Source organism: Gossypium hirsutum, chromosome A02 (assembly GCF_007990345.1).
Source record: "Gossypium hirsutum isolate 1008001.06 chromosome A02, Gossypium_hirsutum_v2.1, whole genome shotgun sequence".
Lineage (NCBI taxonomy): Eukaryota > Viridiplantae > Streptophyta > Magnoliopsida > Malvales > Malvaceae > Gossypium > Gossypium hirsutum.
The window spans coordinates 15,176,257-15,198,469 of NC_053425.1; the positions used below are offsets into that span (position 1 = coordinate 15,176,257).

The window sequence follows — 22,213 nt, forward strand, 5'->3', positions numbered from 1 at the left end:
TACAAAAAATAAAATCAATAAATATTAAAAATATTAAAATTGATATAAACTTATTAAAACTATAAAAAATTATATAATAATATAAATATTTATAAATATATAATCAATTAAGCCCTTTCGTTAACGGTTTCTGTCATTGACCACGTTGACCAATAAAATAAATTGACAGATCAATTATATGGTGACACATGGAAGTTTCAAGCACGATCTAATATTTTTCCCTTAAAACTGATAAAAATTACAAAATAAAATACAAAATAAAATCAGCAAATATTAAAAATATTAAAATTGATATAAAATTATTAAAACTATAAAAAATATATATAATAATAGAAATATTTATAAATATATAATCAATTAAGCTCTTCCATTAATAATTTCAGTCATCTATCATGTTGACCGTTAAAATAAATTGACAGATCAATAAGATGGACATAGCAGTTTCAGGCACAATCTAATATTTTTCCCTTAAAACTGATAAAAATTAAAAGAAAAGTAAAAAATTTTATAAAATAAAAAATAAAATCAAAAAATATTAAAAATATTAAAATTAATATAAACTTATTAAAACTATAATAGATTATATAATAATTAAATATTTATCAATATATAATCAATTAAGCCATTTCGTTAACGGTTTCTGTCATTGACCACGTTGAAGGTTAAAATAGACTGATGGATCAATCATATGGTGATACATGGTAGTTTCAAACACGATCTAATATTTTTCTCTTAAAATTGATAAAAATTGATAAAAATTACAAAAATAAAACAATTATAAAAAATAAAATCAGCAAATATTAAAAATATTAAAATTGATATAAACTTATGAAAACTATAAAAAATATATAATAATATAAATATTTATAAATATATAATCAATTAAGCCCTTCCGTTAACGGTTTCTATCATTGACCACATTGACCGTTAAAATAAAGTGATGGATCAAGCAGATGGTGACACATGGGAGTTTCAGGCACAATCTAATATTTTTCCCTTAAAATTGATAAAAATCACAAAAAATAAAATAATAAATAATAAATAAAGTCAACAAATATTAAAAATATTAAAATTGATATAAACTTATTAAAATTATATAATAATATAAATATTATAAATATTATAAAAATATAAAAATTCTAATAAATTATAAAAAAATTATAAGATTAATAAAACTTATTTAAAATGTTTAAAATTTAACAAGTATTAGAATTCTTACAAAATAATAAAAAATTGTAAAAATAAAAATTATTAAAATTGTTATGAAATAAATAATAAAAAGAATAAAAGAACAAAAAATAGGAGAGCAAAAGAGAACGTATGAATTTTATTGATCAATAAAGATATTTACAATGTTTCTCCAAAGTATAATAAGTATAAATGAAATAAATAACTACTTCTAATGAACATTAGAGTCCTAAAGTAAATAAATCTTATTTTGATCTTAATGGAAATGTAACAACCCAAAGTTTAAGAATATCGGAAAAGTGTACTTTCAGGTTATTAATTTACGTAAAATGAATTTGTAAATATTTATTAGAAATATTTACGAAGTTAGTAGTGTAGTTAATTAGATTTTGGCTAAGTAAATTAGCTTGAATTAAGGCTAATTTAGTGAAAGGACTAAATTGAATAAATGGTAAAAGTTGAATTGTGGAATAGAAAAAAGTCAAAGGACTAAATTAATAAATAAATCATATGAGGACAAAGTGTTATAAAATTTTATACATTTGTAATAATTGTATTTATACAAATGTAATATGTATAAATATTTACTTATACTTTAAGTATAAGATATTTATTAATTATAATATATTATTATATTAACTATTAATTAATTAAAACATAAAAGAAATAAAAATAAAGAAACAAAAGAAAAAGAACAGAGAAGGTGGAACGAAATAGGAAAGAAAAAAAAAGGAGAAAAGAAAAATGGAAAATTAGGGTTTTGAAGTTTGAAGCTTAAGTTGGTAAGTTAATTTAGTCCATTTTCTTGCAATTTTGATGTTTTTGGAGTCCTAGAGACAAATATTACTTGATGTAAGTGGAAAATTTAAAAGTTAGATGATTTTTAGACATGGGTTATGTTGAACAACTTGTTGAAATAGGGATTTAATTGAATAAATTTCAAGTTAGAATTGATTAAGGGATTAAATTGTAATGGAAGTTATAAGTTTTATGTTTGAGAGACTAAATTGAAAGAAATTGATATTAGGATTTTACTATGAACATTGATGGATAAGGTGAATGTGATAGGAAAATTGAATAGATTTGAAGTGTAAATTGAGTAGTAAAAATCAACGAATTAGTTTGGATCAAATTGAAATTGAGGTTTGAATTGAATAGAAAATTCAATTAGTTGTTGTAAATTGTTAATATATTAATAGTATAAATTGTTTAATTTCCGTAGCTAATGTAGTACAGGAGACATCGACAAAGAAAGGAAAAGAGAAGGTTGACGAAAAGTAATTCAAAAACTACGGTTTGTATTTCTATAAACCTAACTTAATAGTTATTTACTGTATTATTTATTATTTAAATTACATGAAAAATGAAAATGAGGTAAGTATTCTTAACTTACTGTACTGATTTGAAATGTGAAATTTTAAATTGAAAAGCAATAGAAAAACCCTATTAACAGTGTCAGGCTAGTCGGATATAATTAGCATGCCATAGGATTGGAAGTGTTTCAGGGATATTCGACCTTGAGTCCATAAGACACCTCGTGTGTCGTACTGTTACTGTTACTGTTTCGGATTAAATTTCAATAAGGTACTCTGTACCGTACTGTTACTATTACTGTTATTTTTCGGCTTCGGCCGATGAAGCACTATGTGCTATACTGGTGTGTGGGTTGGATCCGTGTATCCGTCCCGATCCAAGTTATGTTAATAGGGGTAAACTACTGTACTGAAGATTGAATAATACCGACTGAACTGAAAATCTTACAGGTTTTGATTCTAATGATATATGGTTTATAAAATAAAGACAATTGATTGAATATTCATGATCTATTTATTTATTAAAATCTATGGTTTAAATATAGACTTAAATGTAAGTATTGGTTTATAGAAATACCACTGAGTGTATACTCAGCGTACTTCTATGTGCAGGTTAGATACGAAAGCAACTAACAACTTAGCATCCAAGCCAAGCCCGAACTCAAATACTTGGTGATGTATCTTATTTTGAGAAATGGCATGTACCTAGGTTATCTTTTAGAAATCATTTTGGATGTGAATGTTAATAGTGTAAGAATGATAAAGGTTAACCCATGACTGCAAAGTTTATGTTTACAATATGGTCATTTATGTAGTCTAATTTGAAGTGATTTAATTAGTACCAAAGTACACTTTCTGGAAGTTTTATGTTAAACACTTATTAATACACTCGAGTGGGATCGTAACATTTTGATGATTATAATGTGAAATGGATGTATTTAATCATGTTTTGGATTGGTTGAAAGATTGGTTTTAAATTTTGCTTGTTACTGATGTTTGCAAGGTTGGTAAACTTAGACTATAAGGTTCATTTTGAGTCCACACGGCCTAGCACACAGGCATGTTGTTAGGCCGTGTGTCCCCTGCACCTAAATTTTGTAAAACATAATGCTCAGGTTTTACCACACGGGCAGAGATAAGGGCGTGTGTCTCAGCTGTGTAAGGTACACGGCTACAGTACACAGGCATGTACCTGGCCGTGTGAAAACTGCACTAGATTCGAATTGAAAATAAATCCACACGGGCTAAGCACACAGGCATGTGTCTTTAAAACTAGTTTGTTCATGAGCAACAAGTCAAAGAAGTACACGGGTAGAGGACACTAGCGTGTCCTAGCCGTGTGAGTCACACGGTGTGACAACACGAGCATGTCATATAGACACACGGGCATGTGGTACTGTTCATTAAGGGAAACTTTGAAAATTTTATGAAAAATTTTATAAGCATCCGAATAGATTTCGATTTATTTCTAATATCTTCATTGGGCCCCGAATGTCCGTTTAAGAGTCAATAAGATATATTACTGAACTATACAATGTTTAATTTTATTTGATTCGTGTTATAAACTGTATTGACCAGTAATACCCTGTAATCCTATACTGACGACGGTATAAGGTTAGGGGTGTTACAGGAAATCTACTTAATAATAAGATATTTATAACACTCCACCTTAGATGTCATTTGGTAGATAATGTGCCTCGTTAAAATTTTATTAAAATAAAAACCCCATAGGAAAAAAAATATAGTAAAAGAAAAAGAATACACTTATCTATAATATACATATTATGCTACCTCATTAAAAACCTTACTAGAAAAAACTTAGTGGGATAAAACATCGGTTAAGGGAAAAAAAGTGCAACGCGTATTTACTCCCCCTCATGAAAATATCACATAATATCTCATATTCTATATATTTCAATATTGAATACTAACTTTTCAAATGATCACTTAAACGAATTTCATAAACATTTGTATAATCAATCTTTTGAATGCCACAAGTGAGGAAATTTGGTGGAAATATATTTTTATCTCTTCAGGAGTTAGAAAAATAATCATAACAAACTTTGATAATGATCCTTCTATAAATATACATATAGGTATTTTGGATCATTTTATAATTTTCACTAAGTTAAATTTACCATATAGGTCAAAATCATTTCAATTCATACAAGCGTTTATGCAAACATATTGAACAATTTCTTGGGAATTTCTATATGTTTCTGGCATTCTAAATCATTCAAGGATTTTTAATATAAACTTCACTATATAGTGATTCATATAAAAGGTTGTAACAACAACCATTAGACGTATGCCAAATCTTTTATGAGCAACTACAGTTGTAACATCCCTACAATTGATATATAATAAAAGTAGTAATAAATTGAATAATTTATAATTGATTTTTCAGTAAAATGAGAAAATGATATAAAGCGGATAAAAGAGAATATTGAGGAGTATAATAATAATAATAATAATAATAATAAAGAAGTAGGTTTTAGTATATTGATTTAAAGTGAAGGCTAAATCTAAATATGTGGAAAGTTTTTGGCTTAAGTGTAAATATTCAAAATTTAGGAGATCGAAGTGTAAATATGAGAAATTTGAAGGACCAAAAGTGAAAATAATCCAATTTACTAAGATATGGAATTGGCATGTAGCAACCAAATTGAATAGGTGAAGAATTATAAGGGACTAAATTGTAATTTCACCTGAATAGGTGAAAGGCTGAGAAAAGAAGTTTTCTTTTTTTTTTTTAATTTAGTCCATTGCCATAAAAACCTACCTTTTTACCCAAAATTTTTGAAAATTTCCTTGGATATTAAAGAGAGAAGATGAAGTAGAGATTCTAGAGAATATGTTCATCAATTTAGAAGCAAGAAAATAGAAGATGAAAGTGGAGAAAATGAGAAGAAAAAAGAAGGAAAGTGGTGAAGATGAGAAATGCATAGAAATAAAGAAGAAATGAAGAAATTCTTGACAAAGGAGGTAAGTTTCATACTAAACCTAATTGTATTTCAATAAATTGAGTTAAAGATGTTTTGAGTGAGATGTATGAAACATGTATTTAATCTAAATACTAGAAATAGAAAGTATTTGATGAAGAATGGAGACTTAAAACACTAAATTGGCAAGAGAGAATGTGATTTGTATAGTGAAAAGTACAAAGATTAAGAAATGAAAATGTAATCTACACATAAACATAAGTATCTAAATTGTATAGTAATCAAAAGTATGACAATTATGTGTGAATGAATGAAAGATGGTGCAACGAACTATGGAAAAGAAAATATTTTTTTATTAAAACAGTTTGGACAACAGTAGTGACTTAACTTTGAAAATTCACCAAATATTATAGAAATTTGGTTAGAGATTTAATTAAATATTTAATTAAATCTTATTGATTCTAGTTTCATATGGAAGAAATGGTGAAAGAAACGGAATTTTATAGTTTGATATATATTAATTTTCAGGAAACAAGGTCAGAGTGGATTTGGGTTCCCTTGTTCTGACTTTACAAACAGAAACAACATCCAAATCTCGTACTAAGAGATAATTAATTTTTAGTAAAGAAAGGTCGAAGCTGTCAAATAGCAGAACAAAGACAAATTTGAAGAATTTACTGTAATTATTGGCTAAGTCATAAATTTTGAAATTTTTATGGTAAAAAGATATTTTAGTCTAATTTCAAAAACATCAAGCGAATCTTAATTTCGAATTATGTAGCTCAAGATATAAATAATTTAGTGACTATGACTCAAGTGGACAACTTTGATATGAACACATAAGTAAATAGTGGAATTGTAGATAATGTTACATATAAGCATGTTATATACTAAAAGTTAAAGATTCTAACAAATATATACATAAAGGATGTGGAATGGAGAGGAAGAGGAGGAGGAGGAAAAAAATATGAATATATATATATAGTTTAATGAAGTTAAAATGTTTCGAAATGGTTGTATGTGATGGAATGATGAATACATGTGAGTATGTTTAAACGAAATGATAAAATGTAAGTGAATAATTGTTAATTGATGTGATATTTGAATTCTTTGTTAAAATTTTATGAAGAATTAAATTGATTGGCACAATTTAGAAATAAATATGAAATATACGTAAAGTGGGTAAACTAATTTTAAAAGTGTAAGTCCTCCAATGGTCTTATTTGTAAAACTTTAATATTTGTGTTAATTTTATATACTTTGTTATCTTTTGATTGAATATCATGTTTTTATGAGGACTTGATATTAGAAATAGATGTAAGTGGATGATATGTAAAATGAAGTGGCGATTATGACATCTGAATATATATTCAGGTAATGATATATAAAAATAAATAAATAAAAATAAAGCATGGAACTTGTAAGAAAATGAAGACGACGTCAAGATGATAAGTTCGCCATGTCACGACGTGGAAACCCAAACGTCATGACAACAATTCAAAAAATTTTATGAACTTTACAGTTTGGCCTTTGATCAATTGTAAATGTTTTAATGAGCTCCTTTAACTCATTATTAGTTATATCGTAAATTTAATTATTACTAAAATCAGTTAATGATCTACATTAATTAAACAATATGATTAATTGATCTGAAATTTTCAGTAGTTACTTCGGTTACGAATGTGAAATCCTGATGCCTTGACTTGATGATCGGGTTGGTGATGGGGGTGTTACAACACTAATAAGATATCTAAAGGTTATTGTATCCACCACTAGAGAATATCTTTTCATAATCATTGTTAGGACTTAGCGGAAAACTTTATTTGTCTTATTTCATTTTCGTAAAACTACTCATTTGTATCCTAGTGGTTTTATACCTTGTTTACACTACTAGTCTAGAAACTTCACGAATTTAATTCTATTTGAATTCTTTTCATTTTGGCCAATCTATTTCATGTTTATCTTTCTTAACAGATTTCTTCAAGATCCTCTTTTTCTTGCATTATTTTAACAATATTATTTCCTGTAGAATCGTCGTCGACAACTTTTATTCTCATAATTCCATATTTTCTTATATTGACATAACTTATCGAGATCTCTTTATTTTTACTATTTTCATTTTCAATTTCAGGTACTTGAAACTCTTCTAGAGTTTTAATAATTAGTTATGTCTTGGGATTCTTCTGAAGTGCCTGCCTCCATTATATGACCATCTAGATTTATTCTTTTCTTTTATAAGAATTTTCATCTTTGAAACCAATCAATCTATCATGCTTCAAGCATGTATTACCTTCAATTATTCTAACAAATTGTCCTACTGGGAATTCAATTCAAATTAAAACCTTAGCTAGTATATAACACTTGATTATTCTCATCAGATCAATAAATGCATCTGGCGGTTAACTTGTAATAAAGTGAATTATCTTTTTGAACTTTTGGTCTAAATTACTTTCTACGAGGATCTAAATAATGATAATTCATTCTAAGTAATTATTTCACCTAGTTATTATTTCTCTTCCCCTAATGTTGGGAAAACTATCAAATCAAATAGTAGTCACAAATCATGTTGTAATTGAATCTCCAATTTATTCAAAATATCTAATAATACAAGGTGATTCATAATAAATATATATTCCTAACATTCTTTGAATATCCATTTTGTGAATTGTGTTGGAGCAACTTAAATGTATACCACACATTCAAAATTCTAAAATGGGTTGTATTTGGCTCTTGACCAAAAACCAATTGTAACGGGGAGTACTTATTACAATTTATTGGCATGATGTGCATAAGTGTTGATTCATATAAAATATCACATCCTTATAAACAAAAAGTTTTGTTCTCAAAAGTAATTGTTTAGCTATTAACTGGAGGCATTTAATCATTAATTATGTTTAACCATTTTATACTTATAAACAGACATTTGCGATGGTTACTTGCATTGACAATCTAACATACAATATTCATTGAAAGTAAGTAATAAAGTCACCGACATTAACAAGAATCGTCTTGATTGCATAATCTAAAAGTTTAATTTGTAAACAAATCATTAAACAATTAATCTCAAAAACTACAGGTTGTGAGTTGATAACTCGCATGTGATTAACTTGTAGATACATCTACCAAAATTATAGATCGAAATATCCACTTGTTGGATAAATGAGCCCATGTTTCTTTCAGAAATGCAAGGAATTCAATCTCAACTTTTTCTAGTGAGGTTTTAATATCTTATTTGAGAACAAGCAACACTTAAAAATCTTTAATATGAAAAAATTTTAGGTTTTTAAATAAATATTCATGTAAATTCTTATTTGTTGCATCATTATTGATCGAGATGGTCTAACCGAACATGTTAGCTAATTAATATATTTGGACTAGTAAACTTTTGATTTACTTTTTATGTGATTCAATTATTCTAATATAAACTCATGGTTTACTATTTCACGTGATTCAATTATACTAATGTAAACTTCTGGTTTACCATTGTATGTGATTTAACCATACTAATACATGTATAGTACAAACTAGTGTTGGATCTAGTGCTCTAAAGGTAGTATATTCGTTTTATATACTTGTATTTTTCGAACAAATTAGTTTAACAATAACATCCATTAATTACATTAATACCCTTTGTATATTGTCCTCAATTTTTTTTCACGCAAAGCAAAATGGAAGTAAATATTGGGTCATTTGTTATCTAATGTTTAATTAATATGAAGCGGTATTGTAACAGCCCGTTTTTAGTGAAATCGAAATAGTGATTTTGGGATCACAAATCCGAGTCAAAAAGAAAATTTATTTTAATATTATTGCATAATCTGCATTATGATAGGAAAGACGTATGAAAATTTTGATAAGAAAATTTTACCGATTTCATGTTTAATTATGGAAAGGACCAAATTGCATAAAATGCAAAAGTAGAGTTCTAGTAGCTATAAGTGTTAAATAGCTATGAAATTTAAAACTTGAGGTCCTTATATGGTAATTGGACCATTAAGAGAAATTAGTAGATATTTTTGATGATCCATCCATGGAAAATTAGAAAAAAAAGGACTAAATTGAAAATTAAAATAAATAAAAGATGATAAATAAAATAAATATCTAATATCATCATTTTATACCATCTTCTTCCCAAAATTCTATGGAAACCCTAGGAAAGAGAAATAAAATCAAGCAAGCCTAATTGGGTGAGTAATTTTGTCTCGTTTTTAGTAATTTTTATATTTTTGAGATCAGAATAACCTAATCTAGCTATTTTGGGGATCAATTTGTAAAGTTATCAAAGTATTAAAAATTTTCCATTGATGAATATGTTGAAAATTTAACATTTATTGTAGAAAATGAAGTTGATAGATAAACAACTTTTGTAAATTAAATTTTCTTGAAATCATGATTTAGGGACTAAATTGTAAAGATGTAAAATTCATGGAAAATTTTTTATTTTTATGAAATATATGTGCTGTAAATGTTATATTTAAAACCAATTAGGCTTGAAATAAGGATTAAATGGCACGAATTTCATTTTCCAAACCTAAGGATGAAATTGTCATTTAAGAAAAGTATAGGGGCAAAATGATAATTTTGCCTGAGATGTAAATCAAATTAAATTGATAATGAAATGGATTAAATTGATGTTAAATTTATTTATATAGATCCAGATATACCTAGTATGGAGTTGGATCGACGAAAACAAAAAGTATTGGATTAGTAGATTCTTGTATACGAACGTTTATTAAGGTAAGTTCATGTAACTAAATTATGTATATTAACATGTTTGAATTGAATGTATTATGTATGAAAATCAGTTACATATTTTATAATACCCGATAAATGTTAAGTCCCGTTTGAATAAATGAAATTCGATGGATACAAGATTTCCCGTATTGGTTGCAGTCCTACATATGTTCAGAGACACCATAGCTCTTATGAGCATTCTGTTATAAGCATTCTCGAGCTTCCATTATATGGTTCCTGTGAGCATCCTGATCGGTAGTGATTCTGCATGTGTTGCGGACTACCGTAACTCTTTGTGAGCGTTCTGTTATACAATTGGTTATGATCCTATATATATTACGGACACAAACACAGCTCTTTATGAGCGTCCTGATATAGGCTCTTTTTGAGCTTCCTGATATGGCTAACTTGAACTTCCTGTTATATGGCTATCCGAAGCTCTCTAATAATAAATCCTCGGAGTTACCTGTTAAACTCAATGAGCTTCCTGTTTTAAACTCTTATGAGTTTCCTGTTATAGCCTGGATAAACTTCCTGTTACATGGCTCACATGAGCAACTTGTTATATGGCTCGACAGAGTAATTCCTGATTATGGCCCTAATGGGTACCCCCTGGATATGAATTGACAGATTTTCAGTTTTGTACGTTTTAAGTTTACTACATGAGCGTATCCATTGATATTTCAAATAAATTCAACGGGTAAAGTTTTGACATGGCTAAATTGAACTTGAAATGATTTGTCATGGAAATGTACATGTAATATGAAAGTTACTATATGATGAGCTTATCTTTGATTCTTGAAATTTATGTAGGATAATGACTAACATGTTTGATGAAGTTGTGTATTTTAGGCTGTTAGCTAAATTGCTTGGATGCGTTTTTGTATGCTTACCTTAAATGTAAATGAATGGTAAGTTAAAATTCCCATTATGCGAACTTACTAAGCATTAAATGTTTACTTTGTCTTATTTTCCTCTATTTTGTAGTGCTCGGAAGCTCGTAAAGGTTGGAATCGATCTGAGCATCATCACACTATCCTTCAACTCGTTTTGGAATAAATAGCAAACTTATTTTGGTATAATGGCATGTATAGGCTATTTTGACCAGTGTTGGCATTTAAATGGTTAATTGTAATATAGCCATTGGAATGGCTAGTGATGGTATGTTTAGTGAATATATTTATGAGGTTATAATATGGTTAATATATATGTGCTTGATATGGTTAGATTAAATTATGGTAAACATATATGTCTTACAAAAAGTAAGTTTGAATACATGTGATGACATATCATGTATAATGTTAATGTTGGCTTGGTTTTAACGTTTTGAATTGGTTGGTATATGTATGCAAGTAATAATGTAGATACAAGGTAAAATTTGGATGAGAAATAAGGCTTGGAAATGACCTTATTTTGTCCACACGGGTAAACACACGGGCGTGTGTCTTAACCGTGTATGACATACGACTGTGCGCACGGGCGTGTGGTTTGGCTGTGTGTCCCCTGCATCTTAAAAATTAAGAAACAGAATGCTTAGAATTCGCCACACAGGCGTGTGTCCCCTGTACCTAATAAAAATTTTAAAATTTTGCAAAAAAATTTTTGAGTTTCCAATTTAGTCCTGATTTGATTCTAACGTGTATTTTGGGCATTGAGGACCCAATTAAAGGACGATATGATTGATTTCGGATATGAATAGTAAATGATATGAAATTTTCTATAATTGATCTGTAAACTTCGGTAATGCTCCGTGACCCTGTTCCGATGACGGATAGGGATTAGGGGTGTTACAGGTATTACGTGGTTAAATTGTAATACGAAAAGACAACTTGTATTAGTAGCTGAACCTAAACATTTCCTTAATCTAATTAAAAATGAGCAAACTGATTGAAAGACTAATATGTTGTCTATTAAGTCCAATTGGGGAAATGTTTTGTCTTAAGCTCAAAGCGGATGACTCCCAGAAGATAGACACATAGATGTGACTAGCTGGACTGATAATACATTAGACAAGACCCAAATAGAATATATTTTACATTCATCGTGTTGCATACCTTAATCCTAAATGGATTAAGGACTATATATGCGTAACTTATATACTTTGATGTAAGTAAAAGTTTGAGTTCAAATAGATAAGGAACCAAAAGCTGGTGCATTGGGTATATGACTTCTGCAATAGTTAACATCATTCACAATAGAGAAATTCATAGTCCAACTAATGGGTAAATGGTATCTTCTAATCGACATTACATGATAGTTGAAAAGCAAAAGTAGCCACAAGTCATTTTTCTTTGTGATAAATGACTTAAAAACTATTTGATAGTAATTGACTTTTCATGAAGGAATATATAGTGGTCATCATGAGATAAAATAGGATCATTTTAGGAAAACGGATTTATCTCAAAGAGATTAAAGATATCTTATGAGGGTAGCACACTCATGGCAAGGTCATTGGACAAGCAATGCTTAAGTACCTTTTGTAATGATATGTAATTAAGGAGAACTCAATTACGATACTATAGTATAATGACTTCGTGACTAAAGAAAAGTTGGAACTTAATTATAAATTATTTGAGCCCTAATACATATGTCCTTTCGGTCCCTCCATTAGCTCGTTGAAATCAGAAATAAATTGCATGTAGAATCAAATGAACGTAAATGAATAGAAATGATGAAGTTAGAGAAACGAGTCGCATTCACAAATAAATGTGTTTTCTCACTGAATATAGAAATGATTTGAGAATTAATTTAGGGTTTTTGAATTGTTATTTAATCAAACAATTGAAGTTCAAAAATAAAATTAAGTTTATTATTCATCATGAATCCATTGAATATGGAAATGAAATATATTTCCTCCTAGATTTTTTTACGGTAAAATCGTTATGACTTTAACGGAATTATAATTGGGTTAAGAAATTTATTTAATTGAGAAATTAATTTAGTTAATTAATCAACTAAATTGATTAATTAAATAATATTTATTTTGAGAATTAGAAAACAAATATTGGGTTAGATTAAATATTGGGTTAATGCTCTGTTTTCAATGATGAATTTTGAGGTATTCTAAATGGTTTGCTTCTATTACAAAATAGGCGTTGTGATAAAGTGTTGATTAGAACGGATAGCATGGAGGTTCTTCAGGTCTTTAAAGATACATTCATATCTCTTATCAAACGCATTCACCAACTATTGAAGGAAGTAAGGCAATGGGATCTTGAGTATATTCCCAGATAAGAAAACTCAGAAGTTGAAAGAAATGAAGCCTTACATTTATTTGCAGAAAATCCATTGGATAGTACTAGATAATTGTACTTATGTAGTTTTTTATAAAAAAAAAAAGTAATCAAAATAAAAATATGCCAAAGCTCCTTACCAATTTAAAATTGCTTGATAAAATTCAAGATCAAGAATAAGAATCGAGATCCATCTAAAATAAAAAATTTCAACATATTTAACAACATAAACATAAAACAAATTAATCATAATTAAACAAAAAATAAAAAAAATAATATCAATATAAAACATTAAATAAAAACTTCTTGAAAATCCAAGCATCTTGTATCTAAGAGTTCAGAAAATAAATCTAATCTTCATTCCTCAAATGAATAAATTTGATAAGATAATATAAATAAATAGATTTATATAAAGTTCTTGGCGCATAAATTATCAAATCTTTGGAGTAGCTAAGTGGTATAAGGTGATTTGGTTGTTTGGGGTTCTGTGTTTGAGTCTTCACACGGGTTAATGATTTTTTTCTTTCCATCTTCTTTATTTATAAATTTTCTCTAAAGTTTATATTTATAGACATAACAAGCATAATTGAAATAAATCTCTACTTTTAATAAATATTAGGGTCCTAAAATAAATCAAATTTATCTTGATCTCGATGGATATCCACTTAATTATAAGATATTCATAACAAAAATATTAAAATCAATATACACTTATAAAAATTATAAAAATAATCATAAAAACTTGAGTTGGACCGATTAGCCCAAAACGGTAAGGGTACTGGTTCGATAAAAGGCAATAGACTGATTCACCTATAGACTAAACAGTTGAAATGATTTTTTTTTATTTTTTTAATATTTTATTAAACTAAAATTTCATTATTCAACTACTAGCATATGTCGGAATAAAATATTCTAACCAATGTTTTGAGTACCGGATCGATGGTTAATCGATCAAGCCACCAGTTTGTGAGTTTGGTTGATTCGTCTAGTTGAATTAAATAAAACATTTAAAATATTTTTAAAAAATAAAAAAAATCGATTCAACTATTTGATTTTCAAGTCAACTAGTTTAATGGCTTTCTCTGGAGCAATACTCTTGTCGATTTTGGTTTAATTGGTCCACCCAATTGATCCAATCCAATTCAAGTTTTTATGATTTTTTTATAAATTTTATAAACTTATATCAATTTTTATAATTTTTATGATTTTTATAGAATTCTAGTACTTTTTCTTATAAAATTTTAAATATTTTTTAATAATTGATTAATTTTTAATTTTTATATTTTTTATAATTTTATTATAAAAATTTTAATATTTAATAATTGTATATTTTATATTTATTTGAAAAAAATATTAGATTAAATTAGAAACTACCACGTGCCACCATATGATTGATCCATCAATTTATTTTAACAGTCAACGTGGTCAATGATGAAACCGTTAGCGGAAAGACTTAATTGATTATTTTAATTAACGGCAGGGGCTTAATTGGATGTGAATTTAATGCAGGAACTTAATTGATTATTTGTATTTTTTAAAGGCTTTAAGGACATATAAGGCTATTGTTTTAGATAGTATTAGATAAAGTTAAATATAATAATTTCAATATTTTATTTTTAATAAAGAAAAAGAGATTCTTTATTTAAAATATGATTTTAAAAATAAAATAAAATCAATTTAGCATTTCCATTTAATTAATGATTTATCAAATTCGCAATGTATATATAAAAACGCTTATTTGAACAAAAGATATTAGTTAGAAGGGCATTTTTAAATATTAGCCAAATAATTGATATATTAGAATAAAATAATATGGTAACACAACCTGAATATTATTACAAAATCCAAGTTGTCGTAACAATCACGCTAGAATATATATATAGTTTTAAATTTATCAAATATATAAATTGGATCGTAGAAAAGAAAATTTCAGAAATCTGTAAATAGAAAAAAACTGGGAGAAATGGCGAGTGGTGGAAAAGTGTCTTTTAAAGTCACTCTTACATCCGATCCAAAGCTCCCTTTCAAAGTGTCAGTTTTTTTCATTTAAATATTTATTTGACTAATTTTTCTTTCAAATTCTGGTTATCGTTCCCGAATTATTTTTATATAATTTTCGGAATTTCAGGTTTAGCGTTCCTGAAGCAGCCCCGTTTACGGCTGTTTTGAAATTCGCAGCCGAGGAATTCAAAGTCCCTCCCCAAACCAGCGCTATCATCACCAACGGTAATCAATTCCTTGCTTCTGTTTTCTTTTTGTTAATTTTCTACTTAAGTATTGATTTTCTATCCTTTCTATTGTGATTTTTAAATTAATTATTATACACGGTATTGTTAAATAAGAATTCGGGAATTTAGAGGTAGGAACTGTGTTAAATGAACAATTTTACATCTTTATGGGGGGGGGGGAGGGAAGACACTAATATCAGAATATATGAAGTGACTTAGGCAGAATTCATTGTAGTAAAAGGTGTTTTAAGGTTATCATATGATGAAACTTAAGTGATCAAAATCGTTTATTGAGTTCTGTAATTTGATAGATTTGGACATAGAGTGTGTTTCTTCATAGGTGCACCTCTATGAGTGTCGGATATGGGTATGTAATTAATACGGGCATGCTCAATTATTTCCTAATTTCTTCAATGTATTTGAAAGATCTTTGGAGGCTGATATCCTTGTATCCGTATCTGAATGTGTGTCGGATACTGCTATTTCAAGAAAAAATAGTCAGAGCATCATAGCAACTTACAGAGTGCAAGCTCTTTGAGATGTACTTCTAGATTGTGTTACCTATGACTATTCAGATCAGTAAAAATATCTGCTAGTGAGTATAACGGGAGGATGCTGTATGTTCTGAAGAAAACCTTTAAAAGCTTCTGAATGTTTGAAATGGAGCCTTCTCTTGGTTGAACTTTGGATCTATACTTTATGAGACCTGGTTCTGATATAGATCTACTTACTTTTGGAGCTCATCAACATGGATAGGGAATCAATTAGATATTCTTAGTAATATGTAAGAATTCAAATTTTCAAAGTGAGAAACTTAAACAAAACAACATGAAGTTACATTACGTTTGGGCATTCAATAATTTGGCTCATCTGTTTACCTTTAACTCTAATTTTCGCAAACCATGTTTGTTACCTGATCTACATGTTCTGAGTTGATAATAATGAAAAATAAGATAAAAATGCTTTAAATTGTTGTGAAATCAGAATATGCTGTGGTTAGATCTTTATAAGCTGCTTTGACTCCCTCATTTCTATAATTTGTTTTCTTAATAAGCTTAGTTCAACCTACATTTTTAAATATGAATTTCACATATAATTATAATGAGACAGACATGTCAAATCTACGATGTTTGATATCTAAATATCTAATCCTAAAGCATGTGGTTCATTGAATTATGTGTTCTTTCTGAATACAGATGGTGTGGGAATCAATCCTCAGCAAAGTGCAGGTGCGCCTACACTTACTCTGTTCTTAACTAGTTTTGTTCTTTTAGAGTTTTATTTTTATTTGCTTGTGTTTATCGAGTCTTATTGTGTTTTCCTTTTTCTTTAAATTTTGCACTTCAAATTAGAACCATGTCACCTTTGAACCAAGCATCTGCCCTTTTTTTCTTCTCTGGAAAATCCAATGTATAATGGTAGATTTGTGACCTCCCTAAGAGGATTAGGAATATTTTTACATATCATTTAGCAAGACTACATGATGCAGGAGCATTGAATTTAGTCTAATTATTTAAATTTTGTTTTCTACATTATTCTATTTGAGTCTATCTATTTGAGTCTATGTTTTGTATTTTTTGTTAAATATTTATTGAGTCACATGACTTTTAGTAAGAATTCGGGTATAAATATTCTACTAGAGGGTTAATAAGGTCATTTATTATCAGTGCACCAAATATCCGAACACGATATGTTTGGGCTGAAATATGGGTCAGTTTTATGCTGATCCCTCGCTTCTTCGAAACCCTTTAGTACTCGATGCCTTTAGTAGTGATGATTGTTGGCTAAGTGCAAATTTATCCTTCAGTACAAGTTATTTGCTATTCTTCTGGACTCTAACCAAAGCTCATCGTTTCAGTTGTGTCATCGCTTTTCCCATTACCTTTAGGATGGATGAATAGCCTAAGGATAGTAAGTACATAGCTCAGCAATATGGAATCCTAAAATATAATTCATTTTACCATTTACTATGCTATGTCCGATCCTCTGTTATTTTAGTGAGTACGATCTCCTATTCTCTAATTGCATAGCAAAACTAGTCATTTCATAGTTAAGGAAGTTAATTTGTTGAAAAAGTAAGGGAAAGCGTATCTCATTGTAGTTGTGATTCAACCTTGTTCATGTAGCATTTTGCGCAGGTTTATGATATGCGTTTACGTAAACTTTGATTTGGTTTTGGCAGGAAATGTGTTTCTGAAACATGGTTCGGAGCTTCACCTGATTCCCCGTGACAGGGTGGGAGCCTTTTGAATGCTTAAAAACTTAACGCTAGTTTATCACCTTCAATTATGGATATATTTTATTGACATGATTGAACTTTTACTGTGTAAACCATAGCTGATTAACATATATTTGGAATAAAAATGATATAATGGGTATTTAGTTTATAGATGGTTAATGAAATTTAGGGATGGAGTTGTTAGTTGTGCTACTCAACTAAATAGGAGACGAGTTCCAAGGTTGAGATTTTGATCAGAAATTCCAGCCTTGATCTCGATTGCCTACCATCTTTGAAGATCTTAAACTCGTTGGATTATGTTTATTAATCTAATAAAATTTCAGACTTACTTATTTGAGTTCAACATTGAATTGAGGTGAGAAGTTTATAATTTTAACTTATTATCATAAGCTTTCCAATTACTATTTTATGTAACTTTTTTTTACATAAAATTTGTTTTTCACTGTTGTAATCTACGGAAGTTACCTTGCAAAGTCAACATACATTCTTAAACAGCAGCGTAAATCGGCAAATTTAAAAATCCCATCCCAATTAAGTTGACCCAGTCGAGGGGATGTGATTTGACTATTTTGCCATTTTCATTACCAATATAAAAATGCCGTGTAGTAATCTAATCGAGGGAAGAAAGAAGAGGATTATGTATGTTTTTATGTTCATCATTTTAATTTTTTTTTATTAATTTAATCATCCCAGTAGAAAATTTGTTAATAATCTTTTCACCTAATATGAAAAAATTATAAAATAAAAAATTATTCTTTTAGTTCTTTTAAAAATTACAAAAAATTTATGTTAATCCTTTAAATCCACCACTGTTTTCCCTCTATATCCTCCATTTCCTCCTCCGATCTCGACACCGAATGGGTGTGAGTTTTCTAGCCATTACTTTTCAAGCTCTGTCACGGCACAATCACCATTGTCTTCCCCCAAAGTGCCATTACTTTCCGAGCTCCATCAGGGCGCAGCCATTTCATTCGATTCTGTGGAGCCGATATGCAATGATAATTTGGGTTAGTACAGTGTTGCATCTCTGTACAATAGAAATTGCTACTGCACTAAGATGCTTGGTCTGAAATGAATTGGCTGTTAATGGTAATGATCGAAAGCTTCACTGTTAGTAACTTATTTGTTTGACAAGCTAAGTTTTTAATGGTGTCCCTATTTGATTTTTCATGTCCTTGAACTCATCTCCGCTTGATTATATGTTTTGAGATTCCTTAATGTGAAACTTGTCTATATGGCTAAAGTTTCAAGTAGACTACTGATTAGTTCTCATTATATAATTATTTTGGGCTATATCTTGCTTATATTTATTTAGTTTCTTGAGTGTTTTTATATATTTTAGAATCATTTTAATTGATTTAATTTTTACTTTTTTATGTTTGTATTGTAAATACTATGTTTTTCACACATTTAGTTTCAATAAAATATTTCATGTGGCATTTGTAAGTAAAATCGGTCCGAAAAGAAATTGTCAATACAAGTTTCACATTGATGGGCAGTTTTAATGTATTTTAATGTTTGAGTCATATCTCCTAACATACTTGGAGTTTGGAGCTAAAATTTCCACAATGAATGTACAATATGTAGATCTTCAATCAATTTTCTTTGACTTTTTTCATTGAAAGTCGTTAACTTAGACAAAAAAAGTCATCCAATAACATGTGAAAAATTATTCTAAAAGATGACAAAGAAGTGGGCCTAACAATTTATTACTAGCAAGTCCTTTGCATTGTCATTTTCATCTTCCCAAACCTCTATAAATAGCCTATAGTTTTGGAATAGGAAGCATCTTGGAGATGAGATCAAGATCATTTTATTGTTAGTATTTATTTGTTTCTTTATACTTATAAAATATCAAGTTTCTAATATCTAATATGTATCTTTGCCTATAGATTCATATGCTTAATTATTGGATTTTAATTGTTAGATTATCCAATTAGAACCTCCATTTTTTGTGGATTCTAATTGAGTAATAACATTAAATACGGAAATTTAATCTTAATATGACACAAAGAGTGGATCTTTTAACCTCAACATATTTTCTTCCATTTCGAAATTAAATATTAAATATTTGTTCTAATATATTACTTATAATCTTGTAAATTTTAATCAATTTACTTGCGAATCAACTTCGGACTTTTAAAATTTTATTTCTTAAATATAATCTCCACGAAGACCTAAAAAGTGTCTATCAATTGCATCAACTACTCGAAATTCTCTCACCCTCGTGTAGTTATCAACATAGAATTTCATCCGAGCCTATGCTTCTGGAAGTTGATCAACAGTGACGTTAGTTAGTTGCTCCCATCTTTCAATGGCTCCTGCACTGTAGAAACCCTTGTCCTTGAACTAGCATCCCAAGTAGATTTAGGTGCTTGATGACTATACAAAGCCTTAAATGGAAACATGCCTATGGTAGTATGGTGGCTAGTGTTGTACCACCATTCTGCTAGAGGCAGCCAAGGAACACATACATCAATTTAGGCCAGTAAAAGTACAGCCTAATTCTGTAATAGGTGCTCTGCAGCCCTGAGTGGTCACTCTCTTCGGGGAATCATGATTTTTCTGTATATTTGCTCCTTGAATCGACCATAGCTTCCAATGCAAACTCCTTTTATACCTTAGTACCCCCATGTGAATAGGTATAATGTAGAACCGGACCAAGTGTTAGAGCAAATACTTCGATATTGTTCATCATCTTTGTATCTTAACTCCACCTCTTCAACCCAACTTGGAATTATTGTTGTGGAAGACAATAATAGCTAGTGACCTTCCTCGTGAAATCTTCTGGAAAGTGCATTTGTTTTTTGTTTTTACTAGACTTGTATTAGACGATGTAATCAAGCCCCAATAACTTTGTTAAGCCATTGTTTTTTTTAATTGAAGTGACGAATCTTTATTCCAGGAGATGTTTTGAAGGCCTCATAATCAATCTTTATGATAAAAAGCCTTCCCTCCAAATAATGCCTCCATTTTAGTACTACCAACAAGACAATAAGCAATAGGTCTACCTTTTTGAGTCCCCAAGTAGAACTAGAAAGTTTTTGAAAAAACTGGTAAGGCCAAAACAGGAGCCTTACACATAGCTTCCTTAAGCTTTTTGACGCAAGCTAAATCTTCACTCCACAAGAGACCTTTCTTCTTTAACATCTCATTGAAGGGTTTATAGAGGGCTTTATAACCTCTTAAAAACTTCCTATAGTAGCCTTTCAACCTCATGAAGCCCCTAAGTGATTTGAGATTTCTTGCAGTTTCCATTTCACCATGGCTTCTATTTTGCTTGAATCAGTAGCCAGTTTTTTGTCTAAAATTATATTTACCCAATCAAGCTATTTGCACTGTTACAATGGCTATAGTCCTCCAAGAATTTCACATTGGAAAGCTATTTCCATTCCCCTCTATGGCCATTCTTGGTGTGAAAAAGTTATAACTGCTGCCATTGTCCTCCAAGATGTTGATTGGCTTCCCTTTAAGACTCCTAATAATCCTGAATGCGCTACGCCCCACACTCCCAGTTACTACATTTATGGAATTTTCTTTGTCACCTTCATGCACTGCTTGGTTATCTAGAACTTCAATTGTATTTTCCATTATTTCTTCTTTGCTTAACATAGCTTCTTGGTCCTACTCTTCTACAATCAAAGAATTCAAATATTTATTCTTACAAACGTGTTCAAGAGTGAATTTTCCCCCCACACTTGCAGCAAGGGTTTGGTAATTTGTTCGGTTCATTTGGGTTAAGAGTAGAGGTAGAGCTGATTGTTTGGTTTTGAGTACTATAGTTAGGTTTTTGGTATTTGTTTTGGTTAAAGGAAAAAGGGTGTTGGTAAGGGCTTAGATTCAGTTTGTAGGCGTATTTAAATTTCTTGCCTTATAGCTGGTAAAAGTACTATGGAGGCCCTTATACAAGAAGTTAGATTATATTTTATCCCCTCTACTAAAAAAATGAGTAAATAAATCCATGTATGGTAGATCAAAAAGTAAATTGGTTGTTCTGTTAAAAACGTCATCTATTTCTACTATTAAAATTAGTTGTTGTACATTGATATAAGGTACACGTGGCATGTCATGTATAACTATCCGGTTATTCCATCAGTCACACCAGTTTTTAATCGTAGAAATGGATGAAAATTTTAACTAAAAGGATTAGTTTTCTCTTTATAAGGCCTAATTTGCTCTTTTTTTAGTAAAGGGGAACAAAATGTAATTTGATTCTTACTACAATAACCTCCATAGTACTTTTACCTTAAAAAGAAAAGGTCATGAAGGTTGGCCAACCTATAGGAAGTAGTTAGGGTGGATGATTCGTTGGTTTTAACCCTCAGTTGTAGTTCTT

General features: G+C 29.1%; 1 protein-coding gene across 2 annotated transcripts; it reads left to right on the forward strand.

The window, feature by feature from the left end:
* The first annotated feature begins 15,164 nt into the window (after positions 1-15,164).
* On the forward strand, positions 15,165-18,220 carry LOC107951446 (ubiquitin-fold modifier 1). Of its 2 annotated transcripts, none has more exons than XM_016886509.2 (4): positions 15,165-15,441; positions 15,539-15,636; positions 16,835-16,867; positions 17,821-18,220. In XM_016886509.2, the coding sequence occupies exons 1-4, from the start codon at positions 15,374-15,376 to the stop codon at positions 17,886-17,888; spliced, it is 267 nt and encodes an 88-aa protein (XP_016741998.1). In that variant the 5' UTR covers positions 15,165-15,373; the 3' UTR covers positions 17,889-18,220. The 2 variants fall into 2 exon arrangements, with proteins under 2 accessions (XP_016741998.1, XP_040941260.1); XM_041085326.1 differs by lacking the exon at positions 17,821-18,220 and adding an exon at positions 17,497-17,801 and having other exon boundaries at positions 15,250-15,441.
* Positions 18,221-22,213: the final 3,993 nt, after the last annotated feature.

What these genes read in the sequence shown, in the direction of transcription:
- LOC107951446 (XM_016886509.2), top strand. Translation starts at nt 15,374, where the DNA reads ATGGCGAGTGGTGGAAAAGTGTCTTTTAAAGTCACTCTTACATCCGAT. An exon ending in CAGCGCTATCATCACCAACG is followed by an intron (nt 15,637 to 16,834) that starts GTAATCAATTCC and finishes TTCTGAATACAG; the next exon opens with ATGGTGTGGGAATCAATCCT. An exon ending in CAATCCTCAGCAAAGTGCAG is followed by an intron (nt 16,868 to 17,820) that starts GTGCGCCTACAC and finishes TGGTTTTGGCAG; the next exon opens with GAAATGTGTTTCTGAAACAT.